At 31.1% G+C, this 14,171-nt stretch overlaps 1 protein-coding gene across 1 annotated transcript in view; it reads right to left on the bottom strand.

The window, feature by feature from the left end:
* Nucleotides 1-3,003: 3,003 nt before the first annotated feature.
* Nucleotides 3,004-14,171, bottom strand: part of LOC134270382 (uncharacterized) — a 43,744-nt gene continuing 32,576 nt past the window's right edge. Inside the window, exons 17-36 of the mRNA XM_062752622.1 lie at nucleotides 13,909-14,046; nucleotides 13,409-13,546; nucleotides 12,967-13,210; nucleotides 12,550-12,614; nucleotides 12,111-12,412; nucleotides 11,935-12,022; nucleotides 11,659-11,723; nucleotides 11,224-11,260; nucleotides 10,828-10,925; nucleotides 10,395-10,523; nucleotides 8,678-8,826; nucleotides 8,306-8,441; nucleotides 7,550-7,696; nucleotides 7,072-7,159; nucleotides 6,459-6,532; nucleotides 6,033-6,167; nucleotides 5,823-5,942; nucleotides 5,574-5,722; nucleotides 5,039-5,174; nucleotides 3,004-3,103 (exon numbers count right to left, since the gene is read on the bottom strand). Of these exons, the coding sequence (XP_062608606.1) occupies nucleotides 3,014-3,103; nucleotides 5,039-5,174; nucleotides 5,574-5,722; nucleotides 5,823-5,942; nucleotides 6,033-6,167; nucleotides 6,459-6,532; nucleotides 7,072-7,159; nucleotides 7,550-7,696; nucleotides 8,306-8,441; nucleotides 8,678-8,826; nucleotides 10,395-10,523; nucleotides 10,828-10,925; nucleotides 11,224-11,260; nucleotides 11,659-11,723; nucleotides 11,935-12,022; nucleotides 12,111-12,412; nucleotides 12,550-12,614; nucleotides 12,967-13,210; nucleotides 13,409-13,546; nucleotides 13,909-14,046 (2,528 nt within the window). The 3' untranslated portion in view covers nucleotides 3,004-3,013. The remainder of the gene's footprint in view (nucleotides 3,104-5,038; nucleotides 5,175-5,573; nucleotides 5,723-5,822; nucleotides 5,943-6,032; nucleotides 6,168-6,458; nucleotides 6,533-7,071; nucleotides 7,160-7,549; nucleotides 7,697-8,305; nucleotides 8,442-8,677; nucleotides 8,827-10,394; nucleotides 10,524-10,827; nucleotides 10,926-11,223; nucleotides 11,261-11,658; nucleotides 11,724-11,934; nucleotides 12,023-12,110; nucleotides 12,413-12,549; nucleotides 12,615-12,966; nucleotides 13,211-13,408; nucleotides 13,547-13,908; nucleotides 14,047-14,171) is intronic.

The raw sequence follows: 14,171 nt of genomic DNA on the forward strand, positions 1-14,171 counted from the left end.
AAGGTCGAGAGTTCAAACCCCGGGCTGGGGCGGAAGTTGGTATCCATGTAAAAGTGCTTTATATATATATATATATATATATATATATATATATATATATATATATATATATATATATATATATACATAAGAATAATAGATTTTTAAATCAAATAAGGGGCCAGATTGATTTCATATTTACATAAGAAATACAAATGTGAAATATAAAACCCTAGCACCGCCTGTCCAAAGATTTTGACCAAGGTAAACGTTTTTAAAGGTAGGACAAAAACCGGGGTAAAGATCAAAGGGTCAAGGTTGTTGGTTTCTAAAACTAGGCTTTGTCTCAACGATTACTATGGGAAGTATGAAAGTACCGGCCCTTGCCATTCAAAAGTTATGGCAAGGTTAAAGTTTGTAAAACGTAGGATAACCCCAAGGTCAAAGTTGTCGATATCCAATGAAAGGTCTTCTCACAATCATTACAAATATGAAGTAAGAAAGTCCTAGCTCTTATCGTTCAAAAGTTATGGTCAAAGTTAAAGTTTTTCATAAGTACGGAAATCTCCAAAGTCAAAATTTTGGATTTCAAATGAAAGGTCTCGTCACAAAAATATATTTGAAATATGAAATTCCTAGTATTTATCGTTGAAAAATTTAAAGTGAATTGAATTTAAAAGTAAAGTTTGAATTTTTCGTGTAAAAATAGGTGAAACTCAAAGGTCAAGGACAAAGGGTCAAGGTTCCTGATATAAAATGAAAGGTTTTGTCACAAGGATTAGATATGTGAAGTTTGAAAACCCAAGTCCTAACCCTTCATAAATTATGGAGAAGATTGCATTTTATAAGGAACTCAAACTCCATGGTCAAGGCCAAAGAGTCAAAGTTTTTGGTATCCAATAAAGCGTCTTCTCACAAGAATTACATATGTGAAGTATGAAGGCCCTAGCCCTTACCCTTCAAAAGTTATGGCCAAAGTTGAAGTTTTTTCATAAGTTCAGAAATCGCCAAGGTCAAGGTCAAAACGTCAAAGTTAGTGGTACTCAATGAAAGGTCTCGCAACAAAAAATACATGTATGAAACATAAAAGTCTTGGTATCAAGAGTTCAAAAGATATGACCAAAGTAAAAGAAATTTTGTTTGAAAATGGGTCAAACTCCGAGGTCAAGGTCAAAAGGTCAAATTTGGTGATAACCAAAGAAAAGTCTTTTCACAAGGAATACACATGTGAAATATGAAATTCACAGCTCCACTAAATCAAAAGTTATGGGCAAGGTTAAAGTTTTTGCGGAGAAACAGACAGACAGACACGACAAAAACTATATATCCGCGAAACTTCATTTACGGGGGCATAAAAACACCCCGAAATCATGAGATAAAAAGAATACTTTAATTTTGTTTTAAAGGTCATTAAAATGTTATGATAGGACAGCCTGAAGGGTTTGCTATGAATTTATTTCATCTCTGATTAATATTTCCTCTGCAACTGGTTTGTAAAGTTTATTTGGGAATTGTAGGCAACATTGATATATTTCCTTTTTCGGAGACAGAAAAGCAAAAGTTATACCCTCTTTTTCCTTTTTCGTTAAAATGACTGTTTAAATTATCTTTTAGATTACCTATAAATTAGTACAACCTATATATACCATCGGCTCATGCATTCACCTTTGTCGTCGCATCGCATATACCACCGTGTTTGGCTCAGAAAATAGTTTGTTTCAATTCATAATGATTAGAACATGAATATTATATTTTTGCAAAGTAGATCTTAAATTTTGTTTTTTGAGATAAAGTACAGACTTTTTTCCTTTTGACGCCAGCCATTCCAGAGGTATCTGAAAGAGGAACAAACGACAACTCTGCATGTCAGATTGACAAATTACGTCCCAATTCACAAACACAAAGCAACATTTCTAAAGATTTATTGAGAAATCTCGTTAATCATATTCAAATTTGAAGGTACCTTTCATTCACGAGATCGTGACCTTACGCATAGAATATATAGAGATAACAAACAGTATTCAAGTTCAAAAGTCCATTAAGCAATACAATAAGGTTAACGTATTCTATCCCTAATGGGAACAAATTCAATGAAATTGAATACATATAGATATTTAGACATTGAATACTCAGTTTATTTAGACATACTTCCCATTTATTACCATGAGTATGTATAGTGGAATGTGTTCTAATTTATTGCCTTGAATCTTAGTAAGAGTTATCTCCTCTTTTTTTTAATTAATAAAAAAACCAAATAAAAATTTTTATTCTATTTTCATTGTTTCAATGCATCTTTCCAAAGCAGGATTTATTGATATTCAATATATTTGAAATTTTATTTTGAAAAAAAAACGCTTTTCTACATAGACTTCAATGCAATCTTTGTTAATTAACTACCGCTTAGTTAATAATTTTTTTAAACTTTCTCGTGGGCAATCCTTTTCTACTATAAAATGCTTTAATATGATATCAGAGTATCATGTACTTAATGGACATTTAAGGGTAGATTTTTTGGTCCTATTAGGGATGGAAATCCTTAACTGCAATAATTACAAAATTTACAATCAACGATTGATGTTTTTGGACTTTCAAAGAAACATAATCAAAATTGCCTTGAAAAAAGAAAACATGCTTTCCCTGTTGTGTTTTCAAGAATGGAGAATCTTTATTTCAATTAAACCAAAAAAAGATAATATTTATGTGTTTTGTTATGCAGTTGAAAAAGTTATCAACATAAAGTATTCATTTGAAAATGCATCAGTTATTTCATATAACCAATGTAGTAGTAATACAAATATTAGCAAAAAAAATATAATTACATGAAAGTAATTATTCTAATTTCAAGCCAGTTAAACAATAAAAGGCGTTGCTACTTTTGATTTAATGCACGTTAGTCATTAGATGAACACAGATGTTATCGCAATATAATAAAAAATAGATACTATAGTTTTTGAATTGCAAATCAAATCAACTTTTGGTCTTCATACAAGTAATTTTCCCTTAAAAGTCATGAACATTTCATTCCAGAATGTTGTCATTGGTTGCTATAAATATTTTCCTCTGATGTTTCCTCTTGTACCCGGATGTAGTCCAGAACAACATTGTAGATCATCATATACTCCTCCTTAATAAACAGAAAAAACATTAAAAGATTTCAATTTGACCAGCATATAAATGTATTATTTCTAAATGCATAATCAGATAAGAAATCAACAATGTATGGCATCAAATGTATACGGGAGATGTATATATTTATATAAGAAGAAACAATAAAAATGATCAAAAATATATCTGAGAATGACAACACACATTATTGCAGAATGAAGCTTCAAAAAGGAAATCAATAATGCACTGTATCAAAAGTTAAGGATATACGATCCTCAGCCAGGAAGGATAGCTCAAAAATTAGTATTTGATTTGAAATGCATGAAAATGAAGCTTTAAAATGAAATTTTTTCATGCAACAATTTTCATTTTATTCATCTTTATAAGATGCAAGTTCATTGGGAGTCTTAGAATGGGTCTTATAAAAGTTTATATCTGTACCATATAAAAGGAGAAAAAATTAATACAGTTTTAGAGACATAAGATTTTCTTGAATACAGCCTTACATACCCATGATTATTACATGTAGCGTGATATGAAATGAGATGGATTTGTGGCGTCTTGCAATGATAGCAAAAGCCTTTTACACTGTGTATTATTTCTATTAGCATATTTCTAATCCTTTACTAAATGTAAATTGAAAAATATAAAATTTCAAATGTTTATTTTCAATTATGGCTTCATAATTATACTTGGAATGGAGACCCGGAGCACCACAAAATTTAAATTATCACTTTATAAATTTCATTTGTATTTTATAAAATTCTGCGGAAATCTGGATGAATTTTACATTATGAAGTTGACAGAAGCTATCACGTCTAACATTCAAAATTTGAAAGTTGAAAGTTGTAAAATGGCTGAGCAATCAAAGTTAGAACTTATTAAGACAGAATAGAATTGTTCCAAAAAAAGGACGTTTTCGGAATAGGTGGAGCAGTGAGCAGTGATAAAATTCTGCTTAGACATCGGATAAACACCTATAGAGACCAATACATTTTGTAAACAATCGGGAAAACATAGTAAAAGAAGCTGTCATTAGTATTTAAGTGGCATATAATATTTTCGGACTGAAGGAACAGTTTATAGGATTACATGCGTGAAGGAAAACCATCATTCCGAGATTGCAGTGCTGTAAAAATGACTTTCATAACGTGACTTAACCGTATTTCCGCAAATAAAATCGTTTTTACGTGGACAGAGGTTGGATGATTACAGGATATGAGACAGGCATTGTTAAATACATTATTTTACGTGTAAAACCTGAACATCTTGTTCACATATTTATGAGTGGTTTTAGCGACATAAGAAATGTATTGAGTTAAACGGTGACTATGTTGAGAAAAGTTACATGCACAGTTATGCTTTTGACGTCGGATAACGTCAAGAATTTTCATTTTAATGATCCGGGTATGAGTGTATGTCCTTTTTTAATCTCATGAAATTGTGGTTTGTTTTTGTTGAAAACTTGCATGTTAATAAAATGAAACATGGATTGAATGAAAATAATAGTTTTTCAAATATATTATCAATGTTTGTCAGTAATTATTAATGTTGTCCACGAACTTTACGGACAACCCTCGTAGAATACATGACGGAAATAGAACACAAAAAGTACCAAATAAGTATGAAAATCATGAGTATTTCTCTGAATGTCTGGATACCTATCGTTTTTTAACCTAAAATATATTTCCTGATCAATATACAATTAGAAAATGCAATCCTAATATTCCAATTTGCTTTTTCTGAAAAAATATTGGAGATTTGACAATTTGCCCTATATAATATGATTAACTTTATTCTATAACTTTAAAGAAATATTGTGGATAAATTTACATAACTTTGTAGATTCAGAGATACTTTTATGAGTATTTTTGATTACTTAACTGCTTATTTTATATACCTGAGGATCGGACTACCTTTAGAGGTTAGGCGATGTATTTATTTAAAAGGTTACCAGAGTGGAGCAGAGTTCCGGTCGCCTTATCTGTAGCTGACGGACGGCAGTAAAAATGTCCACCTCCCCGTCCATAGACAACTGTTGTAGTGTGTTAAAGACAGCACAGAATACTCCACAAAGAGCTGCACCGTCACTGATAATTAAAAAATATCAATATCCATAGACATCTGTTGTAGTCCGTTAAACACGGTACAAAATACACCACATAGGGCTGCCCCGTCACTGATAATTAAACATCTGTTATAATGTGTTAAGCACAGAACAGAAACACGGCAACTCCGTATAGGGCTGCTCCATTATTGATAATCTAAAATATTTCAATATCCGTATATAATTGTTGTTTTTACTGAATATTCATTAAGTTAGGATATAAATGTGCCTGCACTTTTTATGCATACATTCCATTATAAGAGACACATATTTGGACGTGATAAAACGAAATCGCGTTAAGGTTGGTTTTTTTTTGTTTATTGTCCCATAATAAATTTTCATTTGCGATGTCTTTCGATGTTTTACGATTTATTTTCTTTACCTGCTGACTACTGTAATGGGGCCCTCAGTTTTACTTTGAAGTGCAGATGAAACTAAATGTAACATCTGTATTGTCGCCTGTGAGTTTTCTGCTTTTTTCAAGCTTCCTTTTGGTTCTGAAATCGACACGGAACATCCCTCGTCATTTGCCTAGTGAAAGAGAGAGAGAGCGACAACTTAAACGGATGCTTCAAAATCTATGGAGTTACAAACATATTTCAAAATGTAAACGTACCAGTTCATTACCTACCCCTTCTTGGATAATGTTGATTGTTGAAAATTTGATATCTGTGACTTGTTCCTGTCCACAATTTACCGTGAATGGAGAGACGGATTTTTTACTGTTGGCAGCCGGTAGCCACATCTTTGTCTACATATGACAGTGATAATCAAAATGAACATTAACTTATTTGTAAACATTTGTATGACTGAAATCAAGTTATAAGATTTAAATACTCACTGATTCAACTCTTGCTAGGGGGTCCATACATATGACAACATCTGATTCGTGGTCAGTGAGCAGGCGCAGAAAATCTACAGCGTCCCCTGCTTGGGGATAAGGTGTTATTATAAATGCCTTGTTCATGGTGTAGGACTGAAAAAGAGAAATAAGCTAAGTCAATATAAGAGCATTTTTTTGTAAATCACACTCTACATAACTTCGCTTACATGTATCATTCATTGCAAATATGGTTTAATTTTTCAGCACTGTAGATATTAATTAATATTGATACTTATGAGAAGTTATTTTTTTCCGACAGATTGCATGCATTTGAAGTACTTTCATTCAGATATCGATAGGATTGATTTAGTTGTTATGTACTTTTATTTCTTACAATTAAAACTCATTTTAATCAATTGCTAAGCAAAATAAACATTTACATACAGGAAGTGTAATGGCATTGATGTAGTTCCCGCGTTTTGGTACACTTGATGACAGGAACAGGCGATACTTGTCAACTAGAATTGAGAAGTTTTACTTTGTATAGAACCACATCTCTGAGTAAGTGCATAACTCAAAAGATTATACTCAATTAACAAAAAATAAATGAAGCAGCATCTTTGTTACCGAATTGGTTGATGCACTGTAATGGCGACAAGTTAAAATATTGACAAGTTTACATGTTCACCAGTCCTCTGCTATACATGAACAGATTTCTTTTTATATTGCCGAGAACACTGTATACTGATCTTGAAAAGGGGAATATTCTTAAATTTACACAGGGAAAATAGTGTTTACTTATTTTCCTTTGTAGCCTAAGAAGCAAATTAAAAAAAAAATATTTTTCATCGTTAACTTTATGGCAAACAAGACAAACAAGCTTTTCTTTTGTCAACTTTCCTATGTTAACAATTCCATATTCCGTTCATATGCAGGGTGCAAAATTTGGGGTTTTATGGTTCAACATTTGCATATAAACTATCAATCTGAGAGAACCGTTATGCATATAATAAGTAAATGCATATGTAGTATTTTCATTAACGTATGGATAACTTACGTGGAAGAACACCTAGTTTACTTCCGCTGCTCTCTATAGCAAATTTGTAGGCTGCTTCCGTGTATCTGGGCCTCACTCTTAGGAGATTCTAAATATGTAAGTTAAAGACAGATGATTCATTTTTTCATGAAAACCAAATTAAAATCATGTTTGAACAAGCAAAAAAGCATAGATTAATATTTTTAAATTCGAAATTGAATAAGAATGAGATTTAAAGTAGTGAAATAGAATAAAACGGACAAAAACAAAGAAAGGTTTCAATTTCTTAAAAATATAGATATCTATCTCAAAATTTTCTACAAAAATAAGTGTAAACATAAATTAATCAAGTCAACTATATCTTCGGGGTTCTTTAAGCTTTGATTTTAATTGACCTATAGCTATACATGGAACCAAACTAAAAATAAATACTGTCCAGTTTGTTTTAGTAGACGTAAAACTAATTTAAAAATTGTAAAAACAATAACGTTAAAAGAACCTGGAACTCTTTTCTTAGTTCGCTTTCGTTGGCTGGTTTATCCAGGATCATTAACTCTGCCTTCCTTGTAAATTCAGGTTTGGTGAGGACACATGTTGGAGCTTTGAACACTGCTTCAAGCGCGAGAAAAATAGTCTTATACTGCTCCTGTAACGTCCACATACCAAACACCAAAATCAGAATTAGCATAGTTCATTAATTCAACATGCATTTTAATGAGTTATATTTTCTTTTTTTAAAGAATGTGCTTTCGGGTATGAGCATGTTAACAAACCCTTTTCCTTTGTAATTGGAAAATTTAATAATATTCTGTTTTGCTCCATTGAAATACTAAGGCTTGTAAAGTACATGTAACATGCAATTGCAATGAATTTGTCAGAAGTGTTTCAGAATTATGAAGGTAGAGAAATAAAGCAGAATAATGTGTCTGTAATGTTTTATAATTATTCAATTTAAATATTCAAAATTTTCTCTTGGTATATGCTACACTGTACGTTTCAATGATTTTTTCTTAAAAAGTAAAAACAATAACATATAAATGCAGTGGTTTGTACGAACTTTGACATTTTTATTTTAAGAAATTATAAAAAAAATTTCCTAAGTTATAAGATCGATTAATGTTTGCTTTAAAATAATTATTAATCTTTGGAGTCATGATTAAAATTAACAATATTTACATTGCTATAGTTGTTGCAATGGGGACAGATAAAACGAAATGATTATCTCAAACTTCAATTTCGTTTGGAATTTACATACGTAAGTTTGGACCATGTTCATTCTGCCTTCCCTCATTTTCTTGACGTATTCCGCGATGTTGACTTTCCTCTCTGATTTTCCCGGTTTGTATAAAGCGTCTAATGCAATATAAGTCCCAGTGCGCCCTATCCCCGCGCTAAGGTCATCAGGGTGAAACAAAAAGACACTTTTAAACGATGTTCTTTCTTCAAAGATACTTTATGATCTATTTCAAAATGTTTTAAAGTCATTTTTTTCATTATAAGATTATATTACATTACTTTACAATATAAGATTAATAAGCACTTTATATAAGAAATTCCAAAGAAACATTTTTTTTTCTTCAGCACAATGAAAATGTACGGTAAACAATATCAATTAAATATAAATAACCTGCAATGAACTAATTTGGGGCCAGTATTTTGTTGATCCGTCGTCCTTGTCACGTGATCATGGAATACTACAAGACAGAGCGGTTCCGGAATCCCATGATCCGGCCAGGCAGTGTAGTGGTACTGGGTCACAATGCGAGATTTTTTATGCTGATGATAAAAGATGAATTCGATTGCCTTATGTTATTATTTAATAATTGACGGCGTTAAACCCTCAACAAGAAATATAGCATATATTCATATTTAATAAATTAATATGTAATTTTCTTTTTCACATGAGTTTCATGCTCTTCAAAAATGATATCTTTACTGCTTTGATTTGCAATATTTACCAAACACTGTGATGCCAATTCATTAAATTTTAATTTATATGTTGCTCACTTAAAATGTCATATTGTATTGCTTAATGCAAAAACTACATGAAGAATTCCATAAAAAAATTTTATTTGAATAAAGGTTTCAATAAAGGTTTCATTCATCATTGACCATAAAAATATAATTACAAAAATCAATAAAATGAAAACTTTTTATGGACAGTTTCATCCCTTGTTTTCAATCTTATTTTTTTTTAAAGTATTTCAGAATGTATTGTACGAGGGTTGTTCGAAAAGTTCGTGGACGATATCAATCTTCGTTATATCACTTATTAGAAATTTAAAATAAGCACAATATAATATGTAAAAATATTTGTTTTGTTGGTGTGTGAATTTTCATTCCATTCGATTTAACAGAAATCAATTTACTACATTTTAAAATCAACATGTTTTTAAGGGCGGAACACACTTAACGGCAATGTATCGTCAAAGCCTAGCGTCAAGAATTTCTAAAAAAAAATTATCTCTACATATTTCACACTGTATAATCCAATGCCCACTCATTAAATCCTTTTTCTAATACTTGAAATATATTTTAAGAATTGCTCTCGATGTATAATTCCCTTTGATAAGGTTTTAATTTCTTTTATTACGTTACTCTGCTTTAAGAGGATACGCAGCTCTGAAGCGTCTATGTCTTTCCTTGACGTTCCAACTTTTTAAAGTTTCTGCTCAGATTTTTACACCGTATCTTCGCAGATTGTCCTTATCAGATACAGAGTCTCTGTCACTCGAATGCTGCCTATATTAACTATTTTTATACATATGCACAACTCGCTTGTGACATATTTTCTTGATTCCTCAAACATGTTTAGAGTTCATTCAGGGTTTTTCCTGGGTAAAACACAAAATTGCATCGTTTTCTGCTGCTCCGTGATGTTCTAAAACGTCATCATTTTTGTCGTTTTTAAGAAGGAATACCTATCTTCTCAAGTTGATTTCTTTTCAACAAAGCAAAATCTAAAGCCATAATTTGGTATACGAATCGATGTAACAATTCTTAATTTGAATTTTTAAGTTTTCTTTTCGTTTTTGTTCCACTTTACAGAGAATATGACTACAGACATTATATAGTGTATTGTTTGAAACTTACTAAATTTTGACCTGCTCCGCGATCCGATTTTTTCAGTTTTAAAATCTTGATAAGTTTTGAATAAATCGTAATATTTTTTTTTTAAATTAATATGAATCATTTGGATTTATTGTAAAAATATTTCTACCAAATTTGGATAACATATGACGTCAAACAAAAAAGATATGACAGCTGTCCACAAACTTTTCGAACAACCCTCGTATATATTATTTCATATCTAAATATAAGACAAGCACTTAATAAGTACTTACCACTTTATGGGTTACTCTAAATTTCCGGATTTTATAATTGGCGTAGATTTGCTCCTCTTCCGCCAGTAACGAGATGACACCGAATGTTGTAGACTGATACAGATCTGGCCAGTATTTGGAACATTTCGCCTGATTTATAAATGATTTTTTTTTTTTTGTAAATTGAATAAATGAATAATTTTCAATTAAACAATTGAACTTTTATGTCTCGAACATCCATATCTCAAATATCAGGGATATGCAAGAGAGAGTTGGAAGTCCTTATGATTTGTTCGTATTAAATTTTGAGTATGATTTTTAATACGATTCTTAAATATCAAAGGTTGCTTGTGTCTTATCGAGTTCAAATGAATGAGGTTTATCGTTATCAGATTTTGTTCAACAAATCTTTGAACATATTTTGTTAACAAAATGTGCAGAAAAAAAACCCTACCTTACTGCTTTCTTTGAGGTTGGTCAGCATGATTATTTGGGCAACATTTTCCTGCCATATCATGGTCCAAAAGTCCTTTATGGTGTTCTGTCGAGGTCCTGTACAAAGAAACAATTATGTTAACACGATTACCTATTGTATTATCATTGTTAAGCAGTATAATATGTCAACACAAAGACAATGGAAATATAAATAAGCAGGTGCCCGTTTTATAAAAGAACTTAATCTTGAATTACATTTTGCTTATAACATCATATGTGTACTAAACGCTTATTATCTTTTTAAAAGATATTTTAAGAAATGTTTACAATCACAATTTTAAATAGAATAATAAATTTAAAAGAATTACAACAAGTGGCAATTTCTTTTGTAAAAAGTACTCCAAAAGTTTCGTACCTTGTGCTGCAATAAATTCTTTTGACTTGGCAATGCCCTGAAAATAAAAGGAGAATTTTCGGCAATGAAAAGTATTGAAATTTAACTGCTATTACATTTTTTTCTTCAAATAAAATACTAAATTGATTGAAGAGGATTATGATTGACCCTAGAATATTCATATATGGCAATGTTGCATAACATTAATCCTGCTTTTCTTTTCAAAGACATTCTGTGCTTAATTATATTTATTCTAAAAAAGTATTTCGAAAACATAAAATGATAAAATTACAATACCCTTTATAAGGTTTGAATATCCTTAATAATTTAATAAAAAAAACATACATTCAATCAGCTGCCAAAATATGGCCGAAATATTGTCGAGTTGGCGTAAAACAACAATTATAATCAATCATATATATTCAGTGGGATAAAGTTCCATTTAATCCTACTTACGTCAATATAATTAGCATTGATGTAGTCAGACTGGCTATCTGACAATATGATTCTTGAATGGTCATCTGGAAATAATCATTTATAATTATCAATTATTAGAATTAAAGCAGAATGCAAATTCTTGACGAAATCTTTAAGTGCGGATTTCATGATGTCAATATTGACATATTGTCTTAGCACCATTAATTTTAACAGGCATTATTGACATTGTTTCGAAAATGCCTATTTCCACATAGATTCATCTAAAGGAACAACATGAGGAATGGTTTAACATACATGGAAATGTGGTCTTGAATCTGTTTTTCGGCACGTTTTCTGGCAGCTTTCCAGCATCACAAGCGTACTTCTCACCATATGGCATGGCCTGTTGAACAAATCATTATACACTGTACTTTCATCAGTTGCATCTCTTTCCTAAATGTATATAATTCATATTTTAAAATTTTCCTTACAGCATATTCCCTTTTAAAACCATCGTCTTCATTTTTCCTTTTCTCCTTTATTACATTCTCCAATTTTTCAATATCTATATCTGGGATTGTTTCCTCATTTAAATAGAAATCTCCATATGGATTTTCGTCATGTAATTTTTCGTCGTTGTCAATATCATCTTCGCGCTCATTGTTTCCTGATCTGACATCTTGACCCGTTTTTTTGGAATTTTCGGAATTTATTTTTTTCTCTTTGAATTGCGATAATCCTTTTGTATTCTCATAAATATCTGTAAACCCAGTCATTTCTTTCTTTGATGATGCTTCAATTTTAAAAATAAAATCATTGCATGCGTATTAAATTGATTGCGTCACGATTCTGACATTACAGATATAGAATAACCAATTTATTTGATAAGGTCAAAAAGTCATTTAAATTTGACGTATGTTTTCCTCATACCTGATATGTTTATTTCTTCATTGATCTTCATTGTCTCTTGATCAGTCCCTTTGAAAGTCCGCGACCTTTTGAGAAAGTTGTATTAATTATAAAGATTCTGTAGTTGCTCATATTTCTTATTAAAAGGTACCACTTAACAAAAATATAATGACGTGGAGACACTTGGAAGTGGACGTGAGAAAATAATAGAGATAAGATAGAAATATCGATATTCTTTTTTAACAATAGAAAGGATTATGGCCTTACATGGGTGTGATATTTATAAGGTCAATAAAAATGATATTACAATAACAGTTTTAAAAAACACACACACAAGTTTATCATTCATAATTAACATTTTGATGAGATAGATGACAATTTTTCATTACACTTTGTAATGCACAAATACTTTAATATTTCTTCTATTAATCAACTTACCGTTTAATAAAGATGACAACAAGTATGATAACAACGAATACAACAACAATAGCAGCGAATGATCCTCCAACTATTGGAAGCGTACTTTCTTCAGTTTGTAATAGCTGTCTACAAAGGGATCCCCCAAATCCATCAGCACATCCTCCTTCTAAACACCTGCCGTCAATATGGTGACACTGACTCCCACTCTGACAGTTTCCACATGTTTGGTAGCAGTTTGGACCAAACATTCCACCGTCACATTCTGTTAAAAACACATTGACACTTACTTTTTACTCTTACAAATTTTTGGTGGTCCTTTTTTAAATCAGATGTCTTTTGCACAGAGCGAAGGTTCGCCAGTGTTTGCCAAAATTCCTAATTATTAAAACAGAAATGTTTGCGAGCGCTCGCTCTGTTGAATAAGCCTCGGGCTTATAAATATGATTTGTTCACATTTTACCTTTAGTACAAAGCAATCCTTTGTATCCAATCGAACATCCTTGTAAACAAGTACCGTTAATATGGTCACATTGTTCATCGTCCAAGCAGTACCCACAATTTCTGTTGCAGTTCTCACCATACATTCTACCATCACATTCTTAGAAAAAGAACGAAGCTATATGAAATTTCGATGTTAGCATTTTAAAAAAACCTTCACATTTCAAAGCCTTTGATTTATTGTAATCGATAAAATTGATAAGAACTTTATATTGATCAAGCTTAATATCCGATTCTATCATTGTAAACCCTTCCTAAATCATATACTTTTTTTTTAATTTCCCATATCATGCACTAAACGAAATCATCTAAATACCCCTATTTTTCAAACATAAACACTAAATTTTCTCGAAAACTTCATCCACCCCTCGGTAATTATGAGATATGGATAATACTAGCTTATTCATACTTAAAGTTTCTTTTGGCCTGCTTTTTCATAAGCTGAAGATCACAATTACTTACCATCTTCACAGAGAGGTTCCTTATACCCAATTGAACACCCTTCTAAACATGATCCGTTGATGTGATGACAGTGAGAACCATTTAGACATTGTCCACAGCTCTGATTGCATTTATATCCGTACAAGCCGATTTCACATTCTGGAATAAAAAGTTTCAAAGTGTTAATTACTAATAATTCTAGTGAAGTAGGCAAAATATAACTGTTCGATAGGCCATTTTTAAAATAATGAGTGTTTGTCATTCCTGACTCGTTTTTTCCCGTA

Source organism: Saccostrea cucullata, unplaced genomic scaffold, assembly GCF_032062105.1.
Source record: "Saccostrea cucullata isolate Sc308-1 unplaced genomic scaffold, CSIRO_AGI_Scuc_v1 ctg3337, whole genome shotgun sequence".
Classification (NCBI taxonomy): domain Eukaryota; kingdom Metazoa; phylum Mollusca; class Bivalvia; order Ostreida; family Ostreidae; genus Saccostrea; species Saccostrea cuccullata.